Below are 23,978 nucleotides of genomic sequence, written 5' to 3'. Positions count from 1 at the left end.
GTGCCGTGGCCGCAGTGCATGCCGGGAGCGGTGGTCCCCGTGTCCCGGTGCATGCCGGGAGCAATGGTGCCGTGGCCGCGGTGCATGCCGGGAGCGGTGGTCCCCGTGTCCCGGTGCATGCCGGGAGCAATGGTGCCGTGGCCGCAGTGCATGCCGGGAGCGGTGGTCCCCGTGTCCCGGTGCATGCCGGGAGCAATGGTGCCGTGGCCGCGGTGCATGCCGGGAGCGGTGGTCCCCGTGCCCCGGTGCATGCCGGGAGCAATGGTGCCGTGGCCGCGGTGCATGCCGGGAGCGGTAGTCCCCGTGCCCCGCTGCATGCCGGGATGGTGCCGTGGCCGCGGTGCATGCCGGGAGCGGTGGTCCCCGTGCCCCGGTGCATGCCGGGAGCAATGGTGCCGTGGCCGCGGTGCATGCCGGGAGCGGTAGTCTGGCTGCGGGCTGGTCTCAGGCTCCCCGGCCCGGGGGATGACGGGCCCCCCCGGCTGCAGGAGGAGCCCCAGGGTGGGTCCGGGGGGGCGGAGCCGGCCCCGTGCAGGGGGCGGGGGGGTCCCAGGGCCTAGCCCCGCCTCTCCCCTCTCCTCTGCAGGCAGCCGGGCTCGGGGCCGCGCCGTGAGGCCGCCCCCACCCCCCCCAGGCTGGGGGGCGCGATGTCCGGGGGGCCGGAGCCGGGCGGGGGCCCGCGGGTGTACCACGAACGCCAGCGCCTGGAGCTCTGCGCCGTCCACGCCCTGAACAACGTCCTGCAGGAGCGGCGCTTCACCCAGGAGGCGGCCGACGAGATCTGCAAGAGGTAGGGGGCAGGCGGCCCCCCCCCCACCTCGCCTGCCTCCTGCCACCCCCTGTCTCCCCTGGCGTTAGCCCCACCCAGCACCCGACGCTCCCACCCCACCCTGGGTCACTCACTGGCACCCGTCTCTCCCCTCCAGGCTGGCGCCGGACGCCCGGCTGAATCCGCATCGCAGCGTCCTGGGCACGGGCAACTACGATGTCAATGTGATCATGGCAGCCCTGCAGAGCCTGGACTTCGCGGCCATCTGGTGGGACAAGCGCCGGTGAGAGGGTGGCGGCGGGGGCAGCAGGAGCGGGCAGGCTGGGGCAGACCCCGCGCTGTCCGATAGCAGAGCGCTTAAAGGCTCCTGGTGCCATGTGTGACCCCGGCCTGGCTCCAGCTGGCGCTGAGAGTAGGGTGACCAGATGGCTAGTGTGAAAAATTGGGACAGGGAGTAGGGGGTAATAGGCACCTATATAAGATAAAGCGCCCGAAAATCATGACTGTCCCTATAAAATTGGGACATCTGATCACCCTAGTTGAGAGGCCAGTGTCTGCCCTCAGGAAAGAGATCTTGGAGTCATCGTGGATAGTTCTCTGAAGATGTCCTTGCAGTGCGCAGAGGCAGCCAAGAAAGCAACAGGATGTTAGGAATCATTGAAAAGGGGATAGAGAATAAGATGGAGAATATCTCATTGCCCTTATAGAAATCCATGGTATGCCCACATCTTGAATACTGTGTATAGATGTGGTTTCCTCATCTCAAAAAAAGATCTATTGGCACTAGAAAAGGTTCGGAGGAGGACAACTAAAATGATTAGGGGTTTGGAGAGGGTCCTATATGAGGAGAGATGAAAGAGGCTAGGGCTCTTCAGCATGGAAAAGAGGAGACGAAGGGGGGATATGACAGCGGTCTATAAAATCATGAGTGATGTGGAGAAAGTGAATAAGGAAAAGTTATTTACGTGGTCCCATAATATAAGAACTAGGGGTCACTACATGAAATTAGTGGGCAGCGGGTTTAAAACAAATCAAAGGAAGTTCTTCTTCACGCAGCGCACAGGCAGCCTGTGGAACTCCTTGCCTGAGGGGGTTGTTAGGCTGGGACTGTAACAGGGTTTAAAAGAGAACTGGTAAATTTACAGAGGTTAAGTCCGTTAATGGCTATTAGCCAGGCTGGGTAAGGAACGGTGTCCCTAGCCTCTGTTTGTCAGAGGGTGGAGATGGATGGCAGAAGAGAGATCACTTGATCGTTACCTGTTAGGTTCACTCCCTCTGGGGCAGCTGGAATTGGCCACTGTTGGTAGACAGGATCCTGGGCTGGATGGACCTTTGGTCTGACCCAGTCTGGCCGTTCTTATGTTCTCATGCCCTGAAATACCCTGGGCCTGGAGGATGCTCCCTGCTGCCCCGGTGCCTTTCTTTGTCCACCTGCCTTCCCCTCCCTGCTGCGTATCCACCGATCATGTTCCCCTCTGGCTGTTTCTCTGGAGCCACCCCTCCAGCCTGTCGGTCTCGGTGTAACCCCTGGTTGTACCCCCCTGCCGGCAGGCCCCTGGAGCAGCTGGTACTGAGCCGGGTGCACGGCTTCATCGTGAACGTGCCCTCCAACGTGTCCCTGGGCTTCGTGTCGCTGCCTGTGCGGCGTAAGCACTGGATCGCCGTGCGCCAGGTGGGAGGCACCTACTACAACCTGGACTCCAAGCTGAAGGCCCCGGCCTGTGTCGGCGGAGAGGGGGAGCTCAGGTGTGGGGGACGGGCAAGGGGTGGGGAGGAGCGCTCGGGTGGGTGAGAGGTTGGGGGTGAGTGAACAGTTTAACACTGTTGTGAGAAAGCCAAACCTCCTTCTGGGCTGTATCAGCAGGAGCGTTGTAAGCCAGACACAAGAAGTGATTCTTCCGCTCTGCTCCGCCCTGATACGGTCTCAGCTGGAGGACTGGGTCCTGTTCTGGGTGCAGGAGAGATGGGGACAGATTGGAGAAAGTCCAGAGAAGAGCAGCAAACATGATGAAAAGTCTAGAAAACATGAGCTTTGGGCAAAGATTGAAACAAGGGGGTTTGTTGAGTCTGGAGAAGAGAAGCCGGAGAGGGGACAGGAGAACAATTTGCAAGTACAGAAGAAAGTGTTAAAAGGAGGAGGGAGAAAAACTGTTCTTAACCTCTGAGGATCCAACAAGAAGTAACGGGCTTAAACTGCAGCCAGGGCAGTTTAGGTTGGGACATTAGGAAAAAGGTCCTGTCAGGCTGGTTAAGCGCTGGAATAAATTACCGAGAGAGGTGGTGGAATCTCCATTATTGGGGATTGTTAAGAGCAGGTTGGACAAACCCCTGTCAGGGACGGTCTAGATAATATTTAGTCCTGCTGTGAGTGCAGGGGACTGGACTGGAGACCTCGCGAGGTCCCTTCCAGCCCTATGGTGCTATGTGGGGGGAAGAGGGGGATAGGGGGACAAGCAGGGGGCAGGGCTCGGAGAGCTGGTATATAGGGGGCAGTGAGGGTGTGTGTGGGGAGCTCGGGTCTGGGACATGGGCAGGGGTGGCCAGAGAACAGAGGGCAGAGCTGAGGTGCAGGGGATTGGAGGGGGCTTGTACAGGGGGTGGGCCGGAGGGGTGTGTGGATGAGGGGGCCCTGGGAGTGTATGGACCAGGGGGCTGGAGGGGTGTATGAACCAGGGGCTGTGCAGGGCAGGAGCGCGGCGAGATGTATAAGACGGGGGGTGCAAAGCAGGGGCTGGTCTGACTCCCCCTCCATCTCCTTGCCCCTCCCGCAGGGCTTTCCTTCAGGATTTCCTGTCCCAGGGTCCCTGTGAAGTGCTGCTGGTCGTGTCCCGGGCCGTGGAGGAATCCGGCGGCTGGTTGAACCCAGAGTGATGCCGCAGATACCAAAGATTTTGACTGTTCGTAGCAGCCTCGCTGGGGGGGCAGGACCCACATGCTGAATCTGGCTTAGTCACAGCCCCCACCCCCCCGGTGCTGGCATCAGATACTCCATCCCATCTGCCCTGAGGAGTGCACGGCTCCGGGCATGCTGCTCTCACTCCACTGGGGGGTCCCTTCACCCCACGGCCCCTGGAGCCAGAGACGGCACCAGGGGGCCACAGGGAAACCTGGCTTAGGGTGCCTGGCCCCATCTCCCTGCTGGGTATCTGTCTCAGCTGCAAGTGCTTGCAAAGTTTATGATAAAGGACACAACGGTCACTCTGCCTTGGAGTGATTGCCTGGGGTGGGGCCGGGGCTGGGTTTCTTGTGGGGGAGGGAACTGAGGGCAGCGTGGGGGGTGGGAACAGGGGCTGAGGGTTTGGGGGGCACCCAGCTGAGACTTTGGGATGCTTGGGTTCTATTCAGCTCAGGCGCGGACAGGTCCTGCCGGCTCCCCGCACACACCCGCTTTCAGCCCCGGGGAAGGGTCCCAGCTCCCTGCCCCCTCCCTTACTCAGTGGACCCCAGGGGGGAGATGTGCCTGCGTTGCCGGTTGAAGCCTCTTGGCCATTATGCTTTCGCCAGTGGGGAGGTGTCTTTGTGTGTGGGGAGAAAATTGGTGCTGGGCTCCGTTGGGGGCTGGGGCCTGTCACTGGCTGGGGACCCCGGGGCATTATCTTGGCTGCAGGGCTTCATTTCTAATGGAAGCGGTTCTGGGGCTCAAGCAAATTTTTTTTTTTTTACTTTCATAACTCCCACGCCCAGGCCCGGAGGTGCCCGGGGGGGTCGGAGCGGCCAGGCCCGGAGGTGCCAGGGCTCAGCCCTGGCACAGATTAAGCGCTGCGTAGCTGCCTGTGTGGTCTGTGGGTGCTTCGTGCCTGGGCTTGGGGATTACATGACTGGGTGGCGTGGGCACTGGCTGGGCATTGGGGGATACGGGCACGCACGCTGCAGACAGGTTTTCGTGGGCACTGGCTGGGTGCGACGAGCACCCGGCTGTTTGGGGGTGGAAGGTGTGTGTTTGAGGGCTGGGTGCGGGCACCTGCTGCGGAGAGCCGGCTGCGTGTGCCCGGTCCTCGTCTCTCACCTCTCTGCATGCGCAGGTGCTTGGAACAGCTGGGAGTGGGAGCTGCTTTTGGGGTCAGTCGGTCCCTGTCTCTGAGGAGGGCTCTGCTGAGCTGGGGAGGAGGGGCCTGCCCCCCCCCCACCTGTGGCAGCGTCACCAAGTCCCAGCAGCTGTCGGTGTTTCTCAGTGGCACTGTCCCAGCTGCCACTCAGCCCCCGGCTCCCTCCCCTCCACCAAGTGCCCAACGCGCAGCTCGGGTCGGAGAGACGGACCCCGTGTAGCTGGCTGCTGGGGCTGTGGGACCCTCGCTGCGCCGCCCTGTGTGGGGCCGGGGCCTACGAGCCATGCTGTCCTCTCCGGCTGTGGTGCTCCACCCGTACAGCCTGCCTGTGTACCCGCAGGTGCCCCAGTGCTACCCGGGCCTGGTTCAGGTACACGCTTCCCGTGTGTGTGCGTGTGTGTGTGTGGCCCCCTGCGGTGACTGGCCGTGCCTGGGAGCCAGGAGCCCCTGTAACACCTCGGGCCTGTCAGCACCGCGGGGAGATAACCCCTTGCTTCCTGGATTCCTTGTCTCCTTTCTGGGGGGCCCCCGTCTCCCGGGAGGTCAGACAGCGGAGACGGGCGGCCATGTATGGGAAGTGCTATTTGTAGCTCTCGAGGAAGGCTGGAGAGGCCGGGGGCCCAGTGAATTCAGCTTCTCCGGGTCTGAGAGTTACCTCAGGGGTGGCAGGATTCACATCTTCTGCCCTTACCCTGGGGGGGTTTGACCTTAGAGCAGATGGGTGCTCACCTACCTCTGCAGTCGGGGGGAGGGGGGCCCTTGCTGGTCTGTGCTCCCCCGTTGGCCTGGTGAGCCCCGATGTAAGTTGTGTCCAAGGGTCCCAGCCCACACCACCCTCTGCCTCTGTCACCGCAGTGCTGCTGTGCCTTGGGGCTGCACGGCGAGGACCGGATGAAGGGGCCCCAGGCCAGCACCCGTTGGATTGGGGACCCGTGTGGCCCAGCACCAGCTCCCTACAAAGGAAGGGGCCAGAAACCCACAGCTGGGTGGGTGGGGGGGGAGATAACCAGCCTCCTTCATGTCAGGGTTTGCCCCCAAAGCAACAGGAAGCAGGGGCGCCGTCCTTTCTGCTTTCAGCCAGCCCGTGCTAAACTTGTGCTCTCAGCGAGATCATGTAGCAGAGAGTTCCCCTGGCCAAGCATTTTTCTTAGGTCTGGTCTGAATCTGTGGCCGTGGCATTTTGCCAACTTGCCCCTTGGTTGTGGCTTTACAGGAAGGGGCAGGTAGTGGCACCCCCCCCACACACACCCTCCCAATCCCTGTCCCCTCGCTGCACCTGTCTCCCCCCCGTGGGCGCCTCTCCTGAGACCCACTGCGGATCCCTGCCCCTCGGCCATGGTAGCTCCATTTTGGAGCCTGTCCCATGTGGGAGGGGGGCGTTGTCGAGTGCAACATGAAGGGGGGACCCAGCCCCTCGGGACTGGGGGGAGGTGGGGACACTGTGTTTATGCAGCCCTGCCCCCACCCCTGGATTAGAGACACCCCAGGGGGGTGATGGGTGTTTGAGGCGCCTGTATCCCACCCCCCGTCCCTCCCCCTCCTCCATGGGTCCGGAAGGCAGAGGGGCAAGACCCACGGGCCTTTGTCTCCCCCCCTCGCTGCCCCCCCCCATGCCTTGAGTGATTGGGGAAGGTGTTGCTATTTATATCCAGCCAGATGCCTTGATAGCGGCTGCTGAAAGCAGCTGGGGGGGGGGGGGGGATGGGAGGTCTTATCTATGTATGAGAGGCTGGGCCCCACATGGGGGTGGGGTTGGCAGACTAAGCCTGGAGCAGCAAGTTCTCCCCCCCTTCACTTTTTATTATAAGAACCTGCCTGGTTTAGGATGGGTGGGGTGGGGTGGGGTGGGGTGGGGGGGAATATTCCTGCTCAGGGCCCGCACGGGCTCTGATTATATTCCCCCTGCTCCCAGCATTCGGGGCGACCCACCTGCAATACCCCCCCCATCAGAGCTCAGCGTCAGGCCCCAACCACTTCTCGGGGACCTGCTGCTGCCCGCTCCCCCTGCAAGGAGGCCCCCCCAGGGGCTGTTGTCTACCCAAAACCGTCCCGCTGCCGCTCGCCCCGTCCGCTTGGTGGCGGCCCAAAGCCGTGGCAAAGGGCGGGGAGGCAGCGACGGTCAGCGCGGGACCGGGGAAACGCCCGGTGGGTTTAAGAACAAGGTGCTGGCGCCGCGTAAAGCCGGGGTGGCCCCACCTCCTGCCCTCCGAGCCGCCTACGCCGCCCTTTGGACGATTCAAAATCAGGCCTGATGGAGCTCGGGGCTTCTGCCCTGCGGGGAAAGGGGGCTCAGGCACCCGCCGGGGCTGAGAGGAAGGGGATCACGAGGCTGAACCCCCCCAGTGCCCTCTCCCCACTGGACAGAAGCCCCCCCACCGTGCCGCAGGACAGAAACCCCAAGTGCCCCCTCCAGTCTGGTAGACGGAGAATGGGCGGGGGCCTGGCGGGAGGGAGGCTCCATGGGTCACCCTTGAACTGTTAAAGAGCCACCATGTGGCTTGTGACCTGCGGATCCCCCCCCTTTAAACCCTCAGCCCCGACGTGACCCCAGCTGATTTTTTGCCTCACTGGGCGTTTTCCTGCTGCGATATTACACAATCACCCCCCCAGTCTGAACTCCGGGAGACGCGAAGTCTTAACGCGCCGGCCGGAGGAGGCGAGTCTGGGCCTTTCGCAGGCCCCCAGCGTCCGCTCAGGACAAAGCGCAGAGCCCGTGAACGGGGTGCAGAGCTGCAGCAGCTGCAGTGGGGTGAAGGAAGCGAGGGGCAGAGCGGCGCTGGGGGCTGAAGCCCCCTTACCCTGCTAGACGGGGACCTCAGCGCCAGGGCTGGTCCTATCCAGCCCCAGTGGTTATTAGCAGGGGAACGGATTCCCCAGGGCCCAGCGGGACAAAGGCCGGGCACAGACCAGGCTGAACCCGGGAGAGGGTCAGCTCCCGAAGGGGTGGCTGGGGGCATACAGAGGTGGATGTGGGCAGGGAGAGAGGGTCGGGGGGGTCACTGTGTGTGTAGAGGGGGGCTGGAAGAATTCTTATATAAATGGATGGAGGGAGGGGTGAGTGCAGGAGGGAGGGGGGAGTGAAGGTGTGCAGGAGGGAAGGGTGCAGAGGGGGGTGTGGAGGGAGATGTGGGGACCCCTCACTTCCTGCCCACTTCCTGGGGAGCAGGGTGCTGGGTTTGCCCCATGCCTGGGGCTGGGGCTGGGGCAGGGACGCTGACTCCCCAGGTCTGTGGGGGCAGGGGCAGGTTCTTCCTGGGCTGGGGGCTGCTGGGGGGTGTACCGGGGGGCAGGTTCTCCCTGGGCTGGGGGCTGCTGGGGGGGTGTCTTGGGGGGGCAGGTTCTCCCTGGGCTGGGGGCTGCTGGGGGGGTGTCCCGAGGGGGCAGGTTCTCCGTGGGCTGGGGGCTGCTGGGGGGTGTCCCAAGGGGGCAGATTCTCCCTGGGCTGGGAGGTGTCCCGAGGGGGGGCCCGGCAGACCCTGCAGCTGTCGGGCTGCTCCCTGGCAGGGTTAGAAAATCCTCAAACAGCTGAAAAAGGCGACAGCCCAAATAGGGCCTAGGGGGTGGAGGGAGGGTTGATAAGGGGCGGCCAATGGGACGCCCTCCCGCACCCCGTCACTCTCCCCATTGGCTGCTGCTAGGATGCAGTATCCCCCCCCCCCCCCCAGCTGGCCTTATAGCCCCTGGGCCGGGGGCCAAAGGCAGCATCCCCCAGCCAGGCCGGGTGCCCCAGGCAGCTGCTGGGATGGGGCTGGTGCTCAGTGTAGGTGGGTGGGTTTCCCTGTGACAGGGTGTCTGGGAGCCCGGACTCCTGGGTTCTCTCCTGGCTCAGGGAGGGGGGTCTGGGAGCCAGGACTCCTGGGTTCTTTCCCCAGCTCTGGGAGGGCACGGGGGCTGGTGGGTTAGAGCAGGGGGGTCTGGGAGCCAGGACTCCTGGGTTCTCTCCCCAGCTCTGGGAGGTCCAATGAGTTAGAGCCAAGGTAGGGGCTGGGAGCCAGGACTCCTGGGTTCTCTCCCCGGCTCTGGGAGGGGAGTGGGGGCTGGTGGGTTAGAGCAGGGGGGCTGGGAGCCAGGACTGCTGGGTTCTCTCCCTGGCTCTGGGAGAGGAGAGGGCTCTGGTGGGTTAGAGCAGGAGGTTCTGGGAGCCAGGACTCCTGGGTTCTCTCCCCAGCTCTGGGAGGTCTAGTGAGTTAGAGCCAGGGTAGGGGCTGGGAGCCAGGACTCCTGGGTTCTATTCTCAGCTAGATGTTGTGTGTTACTCCGGGCAGGGGAGACCCTTTCGCTGGTGCTAAGTGGGGATGGGGGAGGGCCTGGCTCCTGCTCCTGGTCTCACTTCTCCTCTTCTTTCCCCGGCAGGGTAGCCAGGATGCCACTGCCCCCGCTGACCCCATGACTCAGACGTACCCCGCCCCGTACCCCCCGGCCCCGGCCCGGCTGCCCCCACCTTTCCGCCCACCCGGCGCCCTGCAGGACTACCCGCCGCAGACCCCTGCTGAGCACGGTCTGTGCCTCTACCCGGCTGGCCAGCCCCACCCGGAGCACGCCGCCCCACCGGAGCCCCTGGTGCCAGCCCTGCCTCCTCCCCCCGCGGTGAGTGCCTGGCCCCTTTCGCCTGGGAGATGCCCTCCTGCCCCTTTCTTCTGCTGCATGTCTCAGGGGCCCCGCAGGCCTCCTTCCCTGCGCCCCCCTTGCCGCTCCCTCCAGCAACCCCTCCTACAGGAATCCGTCCCGCCCCAGTGCCAAGTGGGCAGAGATGTTGGCATGGGGCCTTTGTAGCCAAGGTGGACCCCACAGAGGGTGGATTGGGGCATGGTTTGGGCGCACTGTGCTGTGGCTGTTCTCTGCCCCCCAGGGCCCATAGGGGGTGGATCAGGGCGCACTGTGCTGTGTCTATTCTCTGCCCCCCAAGGCCCATAGGGGGGCGGAATCAGGGTGCACTGTGCTGCGGCTGTTCTCTGCCCCCCAAGGTCCATATGGTGCGGAATCGGGGCACACTGTGCTGTGGCTGTTCTCTGCCCCCCAAGGCCCATAGGGGGCGGAATCGGGGCACACTGTGCTGTGGCTGTTCTCTGCCCCCCAAGGCCCATAGGGGGTGGAATCGGGGCGCACTGTGCTGTGGCTGTTCTCTGCCCCCCCAAGGCCCATAGGGGGTGGATCAGGGCGCACGGCGCTGTGTCTATTCTCTGCCCCCCAGCGTCCCCCATCGGAGGCGGATCGGGGTCATGGCTGGAGGGCACTGGTGGCGTCTCCGTAGCTGTGGGGGGGCTGGGATCTGGGCCCACAGGGGCCAGGAGGAACGTGGCCGCTTCGCCTGAGTGCAGATTGCTCTGCAGCCCCCCCTTGGGTATTGGTGCCCCTGCTCGGCCAGCGCTGGGCTAGGGAAGGGGATGATCTCTCCGGCATGGAGTGGTGAGGCCCATGGGTGTTTGGATCCTAACTCTCCCCCACTTTCCCCTCGATCCCAAGCTCCCCCCCTCGTGCCTTGACCCTCGGCTGCCCAGATCTGTGTGTTTGGGGGGTGGGGAAGTGGGGGCACATGTAACCCACACGCCGGGGCACCGAGACCTCCTTAGAGAGAAAATGCATCTGCCCTACAGACTCAGCTAACAGCCAGTTGCTCTGAGGGCTCCTGCCCTCGGCCCTGGAGGCCCCAGGTTCAGTGTGACACAGGCCCCTGTTGGGGGGGAGGACTGGACACCCCCCTCACGCCCGGTGCTGGGGGCTAAGGTGATCCCCCCCCCCCGATCTCCGGGCAGCTGGGCGTCCCCTTCCCTGGGCTCTGGAGCTCTCTGCCCATATCGGGTCATGGTGTCGCCTGCCCCCTCGGGATCGGATTCCTCCCTCCCCCCCAACGCCGGCAGCTGTTTATCTCCACATGGAACAAATGGTGCATTCCTGGTCCCCTCCCCACGCCGCCCCCCCAGCCACAAATGCACAAACAGCTCTGGGAAGGACATGGTGTCCTCTGAACCCCTGGGAAACAGGGACCACGCCCCATCACCTCCCTGGGGGACCCCAGTGAGACATTTCCCTGCCCCAGGGAGTCCCCCTCACCCCCGAGAATCCACCTCCCCTCCGCACCACTGTCATCTGGGCTGCTCATCAATCCAGATCATGCCCCTGCTGCTTGGGGTCCCCAGATAGAGAGCATGGATGCGGGGGGTGGGAGCGGTGGCAGCATGGAGTGCCCCTGGCCACCCCCCAATCCTGGGGATGTCGGTTCGGGGCTGGAGTCCTGAGCTGGGTGCTCAGAACTAGCCCCCCCTCTTCAACCAGGGGCTTTTGCACTGATTGGGAATCTCTGGGTGCCCCCCCCAACCTGCCCCTACACCCAGAATGGGGTGGCACAGAGCCCTCCACTTCCCCCCCTGCTCAGAAGTCCCCCCTCCATATTTCAGATCCCTTTGTGCCCTAGAAAAAGCCCCCCACCCCCATCTGCTCTGCTCAGTGGCAACCGACCCTGCGTCCCCCCGCCACCCCGAACCTGTTGTGCCGCCCTTTGCAAGATGAGAGCCTTCCAGCCCCGGGGTGAGAGCAACGCTGAGCAACCAGGGACGGTAAATGACGCAGCAGCCAGCAGCGCGGTACCGGTACCGGTAGCCAGGAAGGGGCTGGGGGGTGGGGACATGCCGGAGATGGGGGTTGGACAGCTGCCCCCAGGCTGGTGTTTGTGGAGCGGGATTTCAGGAGGTCCGGCCTGAGTCTGGAAGGAGTTTGGGGGCAGCAGATTGTGAAGGGACCTTTGTAGAAGTGTGTATGTGAGTGTGTGTGTGGTGGGGGTGAGGGGGGGCAAGCCAAGGTCAAAGTGGCCCCTCCCTCTGCCAGCTGCTCTCTTCTGGCACTGCAGCTTCCCCTGGTGGGCAAAATGTGCCATTGCGGCGCCTCCCCAGCCCAACCGATTATTCTGCGGTAGGGGAAGAAAAATCTGCGGGGACCATGAATTCTGCGCTATGTTTCTTGTGCTAAAAGGGGGAGGGGCATGGCCCTGTGGTCCCCCTCTGCCCCCCGGTGCTGGTAGTTTGAGTCTCAGATTGTCAGTGAGGGTGGCTGCATTTCTGGATGCCCTGCAAGGAGCTTCCATCACCCAGACGCTGGCCTGCTTTGGGGTTTGGTGAGAACAAACTGCGGGCCTAGGCTGGGAATCCCCAAGGGGCTCTGGGCTGCCCCAGAGTTCTGGGTTTGTTGCTGAGGCGCTCTGTGTTTGCAGCACCTCATGGAGCCAGCAGAGGGTGCCATGCCCCCTCCCCCTCCCAAAAGGGAGATGCTTTTGTGCCCTTGCCAGGCTGGGATGGTTGCCTTAGACCTGTGACTTCAGCATTTCAGCCCCCCGCCCCGTGTCCAAAACCCACAATGCGGCCCCCAAAATCGTGAGATGAGCGAAACAGCCCACTGCGGGTTCTGCGCACTCGGCCTCACGTCCCGTTTCCCACCTCAGCCAGGTGGGCGAGAAGCATCCAGTTTTTCGGGGTTGTGGGGTTTTTTTTTTATTGTCAATGCTAGGTGAGATCTTCTCATAATCACGTGACTCTGAGAGCTGGGGATTGAAGCGGATGACCAAACCGCAGGAGAGTTTGCAACAATGCACTTGAATCCTCTGGGGACTCCAAACAGACTTGGTCTGGCGGCTTCAGCGCCGAGATGCGGGGTGACTAGGCAGGGCATGTGTACGCGAGAAACTTCAGCCGCCCGAGGTTCCCACCTCCCTCCTAGGAGCCTCCCAGCAGCTGGGCTCCCAGCTGGGAGTGGGGAGCCCCCGGGGTGGTGTTATATTGGTGTAATAGGGAACATACATTGGTGAGACCAGGGGTGCTGGAAATGGGGGCTGGGAGGGGAGGCCATGGCCTGTCCACTTTTCACTAGGGCGGACCCCACCTCTTTCTCCACCTCTCCCCCCTAAGGCCCTGGCCCCCGGCATGGAGCCTGGGCAGTTGTGGGACCATGCGGACCCTCCCCCTGCCCATGGTGCAGGGGGGCTGAGAGCCCCCAACCTGGGGCCCCACCCGCCGGGATCCCCGCCCGGCCCAGAGCAGGTGGAAGGTCTGCGACACTACGTGGGTTCCCCACAGCTCCCCGCCTGGCTCCTATCATGGCTGGGCTGCGTCTCTGAGGCCCCCCTGCCAGAGCCAGGTCGGGGAGACCTGCGCTGTCAGCTGTGGGGAGGCTGGGTCCCCCCACCTGCCCTGGGTGGGGGTCCTGGGGGTCGGAGACACAGGCAGGGGGCTGCTTTCTCCCCAGCCCCACTCTGGCTTCTGGCTTGGCTGGGGCCTGCGGGAGAAGAAGAGGGGTGGGGGTGGGCCCTTGGAGGGAAGGGGTCTTGGGGGGCAGGGCCTCGGGGGGGCCCCCAGCCCCCCCCCTACTTTTGGGAAGGCTCTCCAGGGCCCTCGGTGGGACCAAGTCTGGAGTGTGGACATTGACGTAACTCTGCAGCCGAGCGTTCCCCGCCTGCCCACTGGGAAATGGGTCCCCTCGAGACCTGTGACCTCCCCCCAAGCTACGCCTGCCAAACGTCCTAGCCCGGCGAGGAGAGATCGCGGCGAATGCTGGAGGAGCGTGTGTGGGATACAATCACCGGGGTGTCCGTGCAAGGCCTGGCCGGGTGGCTGGCAGGGGGGTTTCTTCTCCGAGGGCCTCTCCTCCCACTGGCCGCGGCCGCCGGCGGATCAGACGCCTCTTGGCTCCTAGCGATGTGGCGAATGACTCTGTCTCTTTCCCCCCTCTCCGGCTAGGGCCCCCCTGGGGCGTTGGGAGCGGCGCTGGCGGATCTCCCAGCAAAAGCAGGTTTTTGTCCCAGGCATCTTGGAATCCGTCACGTTTCTCGGGCCTAGTAGCATTAATCCGTGATCCGCCTCGATCATCCCTACTCACCCCCCCGGCGCCGCACCTGCCTGCCTCAGTTTCTCTCTGCACCCCCTCACCACTCCCACCCACCCCGGCTGGATACCGTCCCTGGGCTTCGGCAGGGGCGATCCTGGTTGAACTTGTCTTTAAGGGCAGAGCGGCTCTGTGGCTAGGTGACTGGTCCATGGAGAGTTGGGGGAGGGCTGGAGGCAGGGGTCGGGGGGGCAGGGACATAGCTAGAGAGAGGGAAGCTGCTCGGGTGAACCCCCTTGCTCTGAGCCACTGGGAGGCCCAGGGCAGAGCATTGGGTGTGGCTGCAGCACATCGGACTGTTCACACGGCCGAGGGAAAGGGATGTTTCAAACAGTCGTGCACACACGCTTACGTGAGCGTATCACACATACCCCCCGTCGCACCTCCACCAGGTGTGTTGCACACTCCCCCACTGCACGGAGGCCGCACACACCAGCCCGGCACACGCACGCACCGACACTTCACAGACAGTCCTGCCATGCGTGCACGCCCCTCCCCCCGCGTGCCTGAGCTGAGGGCGCACGCCCACTCTTCACTCCTATGCACGGGGGCGTTTGCACTGCATGCACTCCTGCTGTGTGAGCATCCAACCCCCCCCCTCACCCGCACACCCCTCATGTGCACACATGTTCATCCACACACACTCTGCAGGGCACACGTTCCCCACAGGCACCCACATAGTTTGCACGCAGCCCCATGCCTGGGCTGGAACATGGGCGTGTGCGCACTCTCCCCATGTGCACGTGCGCACACACACACACACACACACACACACACACACACACACACACACACACACACACACACACACACACACACACACACACACACACACACACATGAATGCACATGCCCCGAGCCTCCTGAGAGGCCACAGGGAAAAGGTTAAAGACAAGTTCAACCCCGTCTCTCTAGCTGGGTTAACCGGTTTCACGCCTTCTGACCTGGTGGCTGTGCTCCGTGCGGCGGGCGACACCCCGGATGTGGCATCTTGGCCCGTGCATTGGAGGATGTCTGAGATCTGAGGCCTTGGGCTGAGCTGAGCCGTCTGCATGGGCAGAGGAGAGAAGCCTCCGTCCCTGTGGGAGGGGCGGGATTCCTTCAGTTCCTAGCGCGGTGGAAAAGCCATCCCGGCCCCCTCTCCCCCACTAAACCCCCCTTGCTTCTCATCACTAACTGCCTTGCTTGTGCCAGCGTGTGCTAACCCAACGGCCCAGGACCTCTGGGTGCGTTCGTGCCTGCTCCCCGACGGCTCAGCATCTTGTGCCCAGCCACGGCTCACACCTGGTTCTCGGCTGGGAGCCAGAGGTCCCAGCACTGAGTCTCCCTTGATCCCCTGCCCCGGCTTGTCCGCCGACGGGGCCAGAGACCCCCTGATCCTTGGCCCTGAACGGGGGATCAGGAGCCAGAGCTGCTGTCTCGGTCCCGGCCGGTGTCAATGCCGGGGCACCAGGGGCCTGTCTCCCAGGCAATGCTGCAGGGGACAGGAGGGAGGGGGGACGGTGCTTGCAGCACCCACTGAATGGGGTGGTGGTGGTGGGGGGTGGTTCCCTCCCGAACTGACTCTGAAGGGACAAGGGCATGAATCACTGAACCTGCAAGTGAGATGGTCAAGGCTGTTCCCTCCACAGCTCCCCCCCGGCGCAGAGGTGCTACAGGACAAGGGTGGGAGGGGAAACGGGAATATCATTGGGGAGAGGTGTAAAAGGGAGATAGCTGGAGATCCCGGTGTGCTGGCAAAAGGAGAAGAGGCATCACAAAAATGAAATGCCTGCAAACTGCATGGACACTTTTTAAAGCCCCCGTAAGAAAGGCTCCAACTATATGTATGCCCCAAATTGAGAAAAAAGAAGTAAGAGGACCACAATCCCCCTCCCCCAAAACCTGTGCCCATAGCTAAACAACTGAGGTGTGGTTAGAGACGAGAGGACATCCTTTAAAAATTAGAAGTCAAAGTCTACTGAGGAAAATAGAAAGGAGCATCGACTCTGGCAAGTCAGCCGCAGAAGTAAAGTTGGGGCGGCCAAAAAAGAATTTGAAGAGCAGCTAGCAAAAGACACAAAAACTAAGAGCAAAAAAAATTTTTTTAAGTACATCAGCAGCAGGAAACCTGACAAATAATCAGTGGAGCCACTGGCCGGTCAAGGGAGCACTCAAGGACGATAAGGCCGTTGCGGAGAAGCTAAATGAATTCTTTGCATCGGTCTTCATGGGAGAGGGTGCGAGGGAGATTCCCCACACCTGAGCTGTTCTTTTTAGGTGACAGATCTGAGGAACTGTCCCAGATTGAGGTGTCAGTAGAGGAGGTTTTGGAAAAAAAATGTTAAACTAAACAGTAATAAGTCACCGGGACCAGATGGGATTCACCCAAGAGTTCAGAAGGAACTCACATGTGAAATTGCAGCACAACTAAGTGTAGTGTGTAACCTATCGCTTAAATCAGCCTCTGGACCAGGTGACTGGCGCATGAATGATGTAACGCTGGTTTTTTAAAAAGGCTCCAGAGGTGATCCTGGCAATTAAAGAAACAACAGGAGTACTGGTAACACCTTAGAGATGCATCCGAAGAAGTGAGCAGTAACCCATGAAAGCTCATGCTGAAATAAATTTGTTAGTCTCTAACGTGCCACAAGTACTCCTGTTCTTTTTGTGGCTACAGACTAACACGGCTGCTACTCTGAAACCTGGCAATTAAAGGTTGTTAAACCTGACGTCAGGAGCAAATTGGTAGAAACTCTAGTAAAGAACAGAATGATCAGACACACGGATGAACAGGATACGGTGGGGAAGAGTCAACACGGCTTTTGGAAATGGAAATATAATCCCAACTCCTCATCCAAAATGATGGAGTCTAAATTAGCTGTTGCCACTCAAGAAAGAGATTTCGGAGCCATGGCAGAGGAGTTCTCTGAAAACATCCACTCGATGCGCAGCGGCAGTTGAAAAAAGCGAACGATGTTCGAAACCAGACGGAGATGGATAGAGAATAAGGCAGAAAAGATCATAATGCCACCACATAAAGCCATGCTACGCCCACTCCTTGAATACTGCGTGCAGTTCTGGTCGCCCCATCTCGAGAAAAGATAAATTAGAATTGGAAAAAGTATAGCAAAGGGCAACAAAAATGACTAAGGGTACAGGGTTGCTTCCATACGAGGAGAGACGAAAAAGCCCACAACTGTTCAACATAGAAAGTAGATGCCTAAGGAGGGGATAACATCACGAACAGCCTGCAGAAAGGGAGTAGAGAAGCGTTAGTACACAAGAGCCAGGGGTCACGCAGTGTAATTCATAAGCAGCAGGTTTATAATAAACCCAAGGAAGTGTTTCTTCACACAGCGCACTGTCAACCTGTGGAACTCCTCGCCAGGGGATGTTGTGAAGGCCAAAAGTAGAACGGGGTTAAAAAAAAAAGAGACCGAGATAAATTCATGGGGGATTGGTCTCTCAATGGCTATTAGCCAAGGTCAGAGACGCAACCCTATGCTCTGGGTGTCCCTAAACCTCTGACTGCCAGGAGCTGGGAACGGGCGACGGGATGGATCACTTGACATTTCCCTGTTCTGTTCATTCCCTCTGGGGCACCCGGCACTGGCCAATGTTGGAAGACAGGACCCTGGGCTAGATGGACCCTTGGTCTGACCCAGTGTGGCCGTTCTTATGGGATCCCATTGTGGGGGTTGACGGGGAATTCCAGGGGAGGGGGATAGCAGGGAATCTTGGTGGGGGGGTTGTAATGGGATCCTGGGGCTCCAGTGGGGGTATGCAGGGGATCCCAGTGTCTCTTTGCCCCAGCTCTGTCCGGTTTATCTCTTGGGGTTCCCTCCAGCCAGCCGAGGAGAGTCCCGTGGCCGCGCTCAGCCCAGACAGCCGGGAGGCAGAGAGCGAAGACAGCAAATCCCAGCCCAAGCGGCTGCATGTCTCCAATATCCCCTTCCGCTTCCGTGACCCCGACCTGCGGCAGATGTTTGGGGTGAGTCCCGCAGCCCAGGGCTTTGTGTGTGTGTGTGTGCGTGCGTGCGTGCGTGCACGTGCCCCGTGGTGAAGGGGGGACAAGGTACCACCTGTGGCCCAGATGGCCTGGGTGTGTGTGCGTGCGCACGCGTGCCCCTGGTGAAGGGGGGACAAGGTACCACCTGTGGCCCAGATGGCCTAGGGGTGTGTGGGTGTGTGTGTGTGTCACCGAGGGCCCTTCTAGGACCCTGTGATTGGTCGGGGCCCCAGTGGGTTCTGGAGGGTTGGTCACTGATTCCTGTCTTGTCCCCCCCACCCCCCCTTTTCAAGCAATTCGGGAAGATCCTAGACGTGGAAATCATCTTCAACGAACGCGGCTCCAAGGTGCGGGGGCGTCGGGGGGAGGGGGGAGCCGGGGGGTCCCAGCAGAGGCTGCTGGTGGCGGGGGAGGTTCCTGGCCTGGCTGAAAGGTGGCAGCTGCTGGATTGTCTGGAAGCGGAGCCCACCCAGTGCAGCGCCTGCCTGCCATGGCTCAGGGCCTCGCTGGGTTTTCTGCAGCCAAGGCTTTGCCCATGGCACTGACCCCCATGCGGGAAGGTCCAGAGGGGCACGAACCAGGACGTGGGGCAGGGAGGGACGCTGTGTGCACGTGTGTGTGTGTACGTGAGTGTGTGTGGGTTTTCTGCAGCCAAGGCTTTGCCCATGGCACTGACCCCCATGCGGGAAGGTCTAGAGGGTCACGAACCGGGACGTGGGGCAGGGATGGACGCTGTGGGCATGTGTGTGTGTGCATGAGTGTGTGTGTGTTTTTGTGTGTGTGTGTTTGTGCTTTGTGTGAGCATGTGTGTGTGTGTGAGTGTGCGTTTGTGCTTGTGTGTGCGTTTGTGAGTGTGTGTGCGAGTGTGTGTATGTGTGAGAATGTGAGCGTGTGTGCGCGTGTGTGCATGAGCGTGTGTGTGCGTGAGTGTGTGCGTGTGAGTGTGCGTTTGTGCTTGTGTGCGCGTTTGTGAGTGTGTGCGCGCGAGTGTGTGTATGTGAGAATGTGAGCGTGTGTGCGTGTGTGCATGAGCGTGTGTGCGCGTGTGAGTGTGTGTGTGCGTGTGTGAGCATGTGTGCGTTTGTGTGACAGTGTGTGTGTTTGTGTGTGTGTGCATGTGTGTATGTGTGTGAATGCTGGGGACTAGACGGAACCCGGGGCCGAGACAGGACACACTGGGGTGGAGGAGGAGCCGTGTGGGGTGGGAGCCCCTAGAACCTGAGGGGGACGAAAATGGGGCATGTGGCAGGGTTTAAAAGCCCCCAGCGGGGCCTGGCCAGAGCAGCTGCATGACCCCTTGTGTGGGCCCCCCCCCAAACACACCCCATAGCCGCCCTCTCTCCCCAGCCAGCCGCAGCCTCATCCTTCCCCGGCCTCTCCCCGTCCTGCAGGGTTTTGGCTTTGTGACCTTCGACAGCAGCCAGGATGCAGACCAGGCGCGAGAGAAGCTGAACAGCACCGTTGTGGAGGGCAGGAAAATCGAGGTCAGTGCCCCATGGCGGGACGGGGTGGGACCCAGGTGGTTTCACTCTGGGGGGGGGTAGCTTTGCTCTGTGCCCAGCTGGTGGGGGGATGTGCGTGGGGAGCTGGCACAGGGGCAGGGTCCAGTGTCTTGGCTCTGAGCCCCATGGTTGTATGTGTGTGTGTGTGGGGGGGGGGGTTGGCTTTGCTGTGACCCCAGACTCGCTCACCTCTCCCCTCCCCCCCCCCGGCAGGTGAACAACGCCACGGCCCGTGTGGTCACCAAGAAGCCTCCAGCAGCGCCTGCCGTGAACGGTACAAGGGGGTGGGGCGGGAGGTGAGGTGTGTCCCCCCCACGGCAGGGCCCCCACTCTGCCACGGTGCAGGCCCCTCCTGCTGCTGGCGCCAGGGGACAGGGACGCCCCCATCCCCCGGCATCTGGGCAGGCGGCTGTCTCGGACGTGCCCCAGGCCGGGTCTGTGGGGAGAGACCGGTGCCGTGGGCTGAGCTGGGGGGGGCAGGGAGGGAAGGGGGGCTGGGCTCCCCCGTCCGGTCTGATGCCCCCCTTTCTCTCTCGGCGGCTAGGTTGGAAGATCAATCCCTTGGTTGGTGCTGTCTATGCCCCCGACCTCTACACAGGTGGGACTTCCTCCATGCTGCCATTGTGTCTCCCCAGGCCTGTCCCCCCCACCAGCATCTCCACCCCCCTCTCCTGTCCGGCCCCACGAGGATCTTCTCCTCTTCCTGCCCCATGTCTGCTGCTTCGCCGTCACCCCCCCATCACGGGCGGCGGGTGAACCCCCCTTCGGGGCAGCGGGTGAACCCCACTTTCAGGGAGGCTAGCCCCCCCTGGCCCCCCTTTAAGCCTGAAGCCCCGCCCCTACATCCTGCCCACCCCCGGCTGGAGCCCTCCACCACGGCTGGTGGCTATCCCGAGCACCAGCCTGACCCCTGAGCCCCCGCCAATCTGGGGGGAGAGGGGAGCGAGGGTAGGGGCTCAGGGCAGAGCGTAGGTGGGGCCCCAACCCTCCCCTGGCCTATTATACCGACTGCCCATGCCCCGTCCCTTTCTCATCCCCCATTCGCCCCCTATACCCCCCCCGCCCCCACTCACACCCTGTGGTCCTGACTGTCTGCTCTGTTCCCAGTGGCCACCATCCCCTACCCGATGGTGGCCCCGGCGGCACTGGCCTATCGCGGGGGCCTCCGGGGCCGTGGCCGAGCCATCTACAGCCCGATCCGGGCAGCTCCCGCCCCGTCGCCCGTTCCTGCCTATGGGAGGTGAGCCCGTGGGGGGCGGGAACGGGGGCAAGGGGGTGTGGGGGAGGCTGGGCATCGATCCTGGCAGTCAGGAGGGCGGAGGGGACACTTTTGGAGGGGCGCTTTCTTTGCACCCCGCAGCCAGAGGAGCTGGATCTGGGGCGGGGATGTGGATGGGGTGGGGGGGCAGTATCAGTGCTGGGGGGGGCTTACGGCCGGAGCTGATCCTTCTCCTTTCTCCACAGTGTGGTGTACCCGGATGGGCTATATGGCACCGACATCTATGTAAGCCTCTGGCGCTCCGGTGGGCGTGTTGTGTGTGTGTGTGTGGGGGGTGTGTGTGTGTGGGGGGGAGGATTATACCTGGTCTCCACCAGTGCCTGGCATGTCTCCCCTACCCGCTGGGTCCCTGTCTCTCTGGGCTGCTGTGGGAGCATCCCGGGCTCCTGAATCCTTGCCCTACACTCCGGGGAGCTGTGTGTATGTGTGTGTGTGTGGGGGGGGGGACTTGGGTTGTGCCAGCATATGTGGCTGGGGTTTAGGAATTTGCAGGGGCTGGGGCAGAGGAGGCCTGGGGGTCAAAGCATTTCTCCCCTGCCCTGTGAGCGCTGCCCCACCCCTCTGTCTGTCTCAGCCTCAGAGGGAGGAAAGGGGGGGATGACAGCCTGAGACCGGACCCCCCCACACACCCCATTCGTGCCCTCAGTGCCCCTTTCCTCCCTTGAGCGCGCACGGAGACGTCCACTCCCTGGGAATCAGCCCTGGTCCTTCATTGTGGAGCAGGAGTGATTAGGGAAGCTCACCTCCCCCCATGATCTGCCCTCGAAGGGTATCGTGGGTGGGGGGTGTAGGATGCAGGGGCTGCCTGCGGGTTCACCCCCCGTCCTGGCTGTTTCAGGGCTATGCAGCTTACCGTGTGGCACAACCCCCTGGGGCAGCGGCAACGGCAGCGGCGTACACCGACGGGTAAGTGTCAGGGCAAGGGGAATACCAGCCAAGGGCGCTGTAGAAGTGGGGGGGCCTCCTCTGCCCAAGGCCAGAGCACCCCCCTCTTGTCCCCGGCTGGCTGCTTCGGCGGTGAGCCGGCTGCCCTCTCTTCTGGCACCACAGCAGCCCCTGCTGGGCTAAAGGTATAACAGCAGCGCCTCCCCGGGAGAATCAGTTATTCTGCGGGGGTGGGAAATAATCGGCAGGGGACATGAATGCTGCGCTTATCTGTCTTTTGTTTAAAAGTGGGGGGCCCATTTTTTAAAAATGTGGGTGGGGGGGCATGTCCCTGCCGGTTCTGGCACCGCTGCTACCAGCTCCTCCTCGCACAGCTGGCTCTGTGTGTGTGTGTGTGTGCAAACAGTGCTCACTCCCTAACACCGGCCTCTGCTCTGCTACCCCAGGTACGGCCGGGTCTACACCACAGCAGATCCTTACCACCACGCCGTCACTCCAGCCTACGGCGTCGGGGCCATGGTGAGCAGCAGCTGGTGGGACTCCCTGCCCCGTGTTGGGCCCGCCCCTGAGCCCCATTCCCCGATTCTCTCCCTGCCTCACCCCGCGTCGGGCAGGCACGTTCCGGCACCCTCGCCCCCGCCTGCCTCACGGGTGGCCCTGCTCCTCCCTGGCAGAGGGTCTCCCTGAACATGACCCCCAGCCGACAGACCGGTGCTTTCCAGGGAGGTGACTCTGCTCACTGACCGAGGCGGTTGCCTGGGCAGATCCGCTCACGCCCCTAAGCCCAGCCTGGTGGCCTCGTCCTCCTGTCCAGAACCTCAGTCCCATCTGGGAGACACCCCCCCCAGACGCTGCTAGGCAGCCCCTGCCCACACACACTCTGCCCTGCCGGTGCCCCCTCCCTCTCTCACCCCACCCCGCCGAGCGACTGATGCTAATGGAGCCTTCTCTGCCCCGGCAGGCCAGCCTGTACCGCGGAGGGTACAACCGCTTCACGCCGTACTGAGGAACCAGGGGCTGACAAGGCCGGTGGCCGTGACGGGAAGGGGCCTGGGGAGTGGACTCTGAGATCTCGGTGTGAATAGCGACGGGCATGTTCCATCAAGTCCCCTGCCCCCAACACGGATGGGTTGGGACATCCGGTTCTAGCACCCCAGACCAATTACCCAGAATCCCCTGGGGGGAACCCCGCCTGGCACCGGCACCGTGTTACCCGAATCTGCTGTGGGGAGGGGCGCCTGGTCCCAGTGTCCTGTTACCCAGCTCTTGCCTGGCCCCGGTCCCCTAGCCATAGAGACAATGGGGTGGTACGTGCAGAGGGGGGAACACTGCTGCCCCCCAGGCAGTGGAGACGAGGGTGAATTTGGCCAGTGTTTAATATCAGATCCCTGCGTCACACCCGGGGCAGGATGGTGCTGGGTGGCCTCACCCCTTTCACTCACGGGAAAGGGTGGGGTTTGGTCTTTTCAATCAGTGGTTCTCAACCATCCCAGACGACCGTACCCCATTCAGGACTCTGATCTGTCTTGCCTCCCCCTACGTTTCACCCCTCTTAAAAACGACCTCAGCCTCATGCATCTGCTTGCACCAGGGCTTAAATTCAGCTGCTGCTGATGTCCGGAGCGGAGCTCTGGGAAATATTTTCCAACTCCCTGGAGATTTTATAGCATGTTGGGGCACGGGAGGCATTGAGGGGAGGGAAATACTCTCTGAGAGTTTCAGCCCTGGCTTGCACGCATGAGTAAATGGCACCAAATGCGTGTCTAATACAGTGCGAGTCCACACGGGACATTACCGGAGAATATAGTCTGTCGAGCCGTCAAACCAGGCCTCGTCTGTATGAAATTGGAATGATTTGGCTGGTGCTTTTTATGTTACCTGTTGTAAAATTGGACAACTGTCTAGATGAGCTGACGGACCCCCGGGAGACCTTTGTGGGTCCCCTCCCCCCCCCCCCCCCCGGTTGGGAGCCACTGCCACTGAAAAAAGAAAAACTGGGGAAATTCTAAACCTAGGGCTGTTCTCAGGATCGTGGCCAGAGGCCTCAGGCAGCCGCTAAGCAGGGAAGATGAGACTGAATTTCCCAGCATCTCGTCCCTGGGCTCAGGGATCCGACATTGACCGAATTCCTTTTCCAACTAGTGCCCGTCTCTCTCAGTGCCCTACCTCGGCTCTCTCTATTTCTCTGCAGCTTTCTCCTGCCCCCCCCCCCCCCAACGCTCCTATCTCCTGCATGAGTCCTGCGCTCTTTCAGCTCCACATTGGTGCCGCGGGAGTGGGGGGGTGTCTTTTGTGCTCAGCAAACACTAGGCTGGGGGCCTGTCCCAGGCCGGGGTTGCATTGAAAGCAGGTTGAGCTGCGAGCTCTTTGAACCATGGCGGATTTCAGGGCATGCGCCCGGCCTCGCCCCAGCGCGGTCTCTCAGGGAAAGTGCTCGACTGCCAAAGCCTCCCTCCTGTCCCCGTTTTCTTGTGCTGTAATAAAGCCCTGCTCTCGGCTCTGCTCTCCGGCCTTTCGCTTTCACGCTCTGTCTCTCTCGTGCTGCGTTTCTGTCTCTTCCCTCCCGCTGCTGGTTCCTGGCAGGGCTGCGGGGCCCCGGGGCACAGGGCAGTACAGCGAGTAATCCTCCAGCAGCTTG

At 62.0% G+C, this 23,978-nt stretch overlaps 2 protein-coding genes across 2 annotated transcripts; both read left to right on the top strand.

The window, feature by feature from the left end:
• The first annotated feature begins 432 nt into the window (after positions 1 to 432).
• Positions 433 to 3,967, top strand: JOSD2 (Josephin domain containing 2). Its single transcript, XM_050927992.1, has 5 exons — positions 433 to 501; positions 587 to 790; positions 927 to 1,052; positions 2,321 to 2,515; positions 3,541 to 3,967. The coding sequence occupies exons 2-5, from the start codon at positions 648 to 650 to the stop codon at positions 3,638 to 3,640; spliced, it is 564 nt and encodes a 187-aa protein (XP_050783949.1). The 5' UTR covers positions 433 to 501; positions 587 to 647; the 3' UTR covers positions 3,641 to 3,967.
• Positions 3,968 to 4,751: 784 nt separating this feature from the next.
• Positions 4,752 to 23,169, top strand: LOC127036777 (RNA binding protein fox-1 homolog 3-like). Its single transcript, XM_050927987.1, has 12 exons — positions 4,752 to 5,185; positions 9,169 to 9,402; positions 17,513 to 17,656; positions 17,968 to 18,021; positions 19,066 to 19,158; positions 19,390 to 19,450; positions 19,721 to 19,774; positions 20,284 to 20,416; positions 20,641 to 20,680; positions 21,294 to 21,361; positions 21,787 to 21,859; positions 22,302 to 23,169. Exons 1-12 carry the CDS (start codon positions 5,099 to 5,101, stop codon positions 22,344 to 22,346), a joined length of 1,086 nt encoding a protein of 361 aa, XP_050783944.1. The 5' UTR covers positions 4,752 to 5,098; the 3' UTR covers positions 22,347 to 23,169.
• The last annotated feature ends 809 nt before the right edge of the window (positions 23,170 to 23,978 follow it).

This window comes from Gopherus flavomarginatus, chromosome 18 (assembly GCF_025201925.1).
Source record: "Gopherus flavomarginatus isolate rGopFla2 chromosome 18, rGopFla2.mat.asm, whole genome shotgun sequence".
Lineage (NCBI taxonomy): Eukaryota > Metazoa > Chordata > Testudines > Testudinidae > Gopherus > Gopherus flavomarginatus.
Note: the sequence above shows the minus strand (reverse complement) of the source record. Positions and strands in the feature narration are given on the sequence as shown.

Bases quoted from the DNA above. Each gene is read 5' to 3' on its own strand.
- LOC127036777 (XM_050927987.1), top strand. From the start codon at position 5,099: ATGCTGTCCTCTCCGGCTGTGGTGCTCCACCCGTACAGCCTGCCTGTG. The intron at 9,403-17,512 runs GTGAGTGCCTGG...GGTTCCCTCCAG, and splicing joins CCCTGCCTCCTCCCCCCGCG to CCAGCCGAGGAGAGTCCCGT. The intron at 19,451-19,720 runs GTACAAGGGGGT...CTCGGCGGCTAG, and splicing joins AGCAGCGCCTGCCGTGAACG to GTTGGAAGATCAATCCCTTG.
- JOSD2 (XM_050927992.1), top strand. From the start codon at position 648: ATGTCCGGGGGGCCGGAGCCGGGCGGGGGCCCGCGGGTGTACCACGAA. The intron at 1,053-2,320 runs GTGAGAGGGTGG...CCCTGCCGGCAG, and splicing joins ATCTGGTGGGACAAGCGCCG to GCCCCTGGAGCAGCTGGTAC. The intron at 2,516-3,540 runs GTGTGGGGGACG...CCCCTCCCGCAG, and splicing joins GGCGGAGAGGGGGAGCTCAG to GGCTTTCCTTCAGGATTTCC.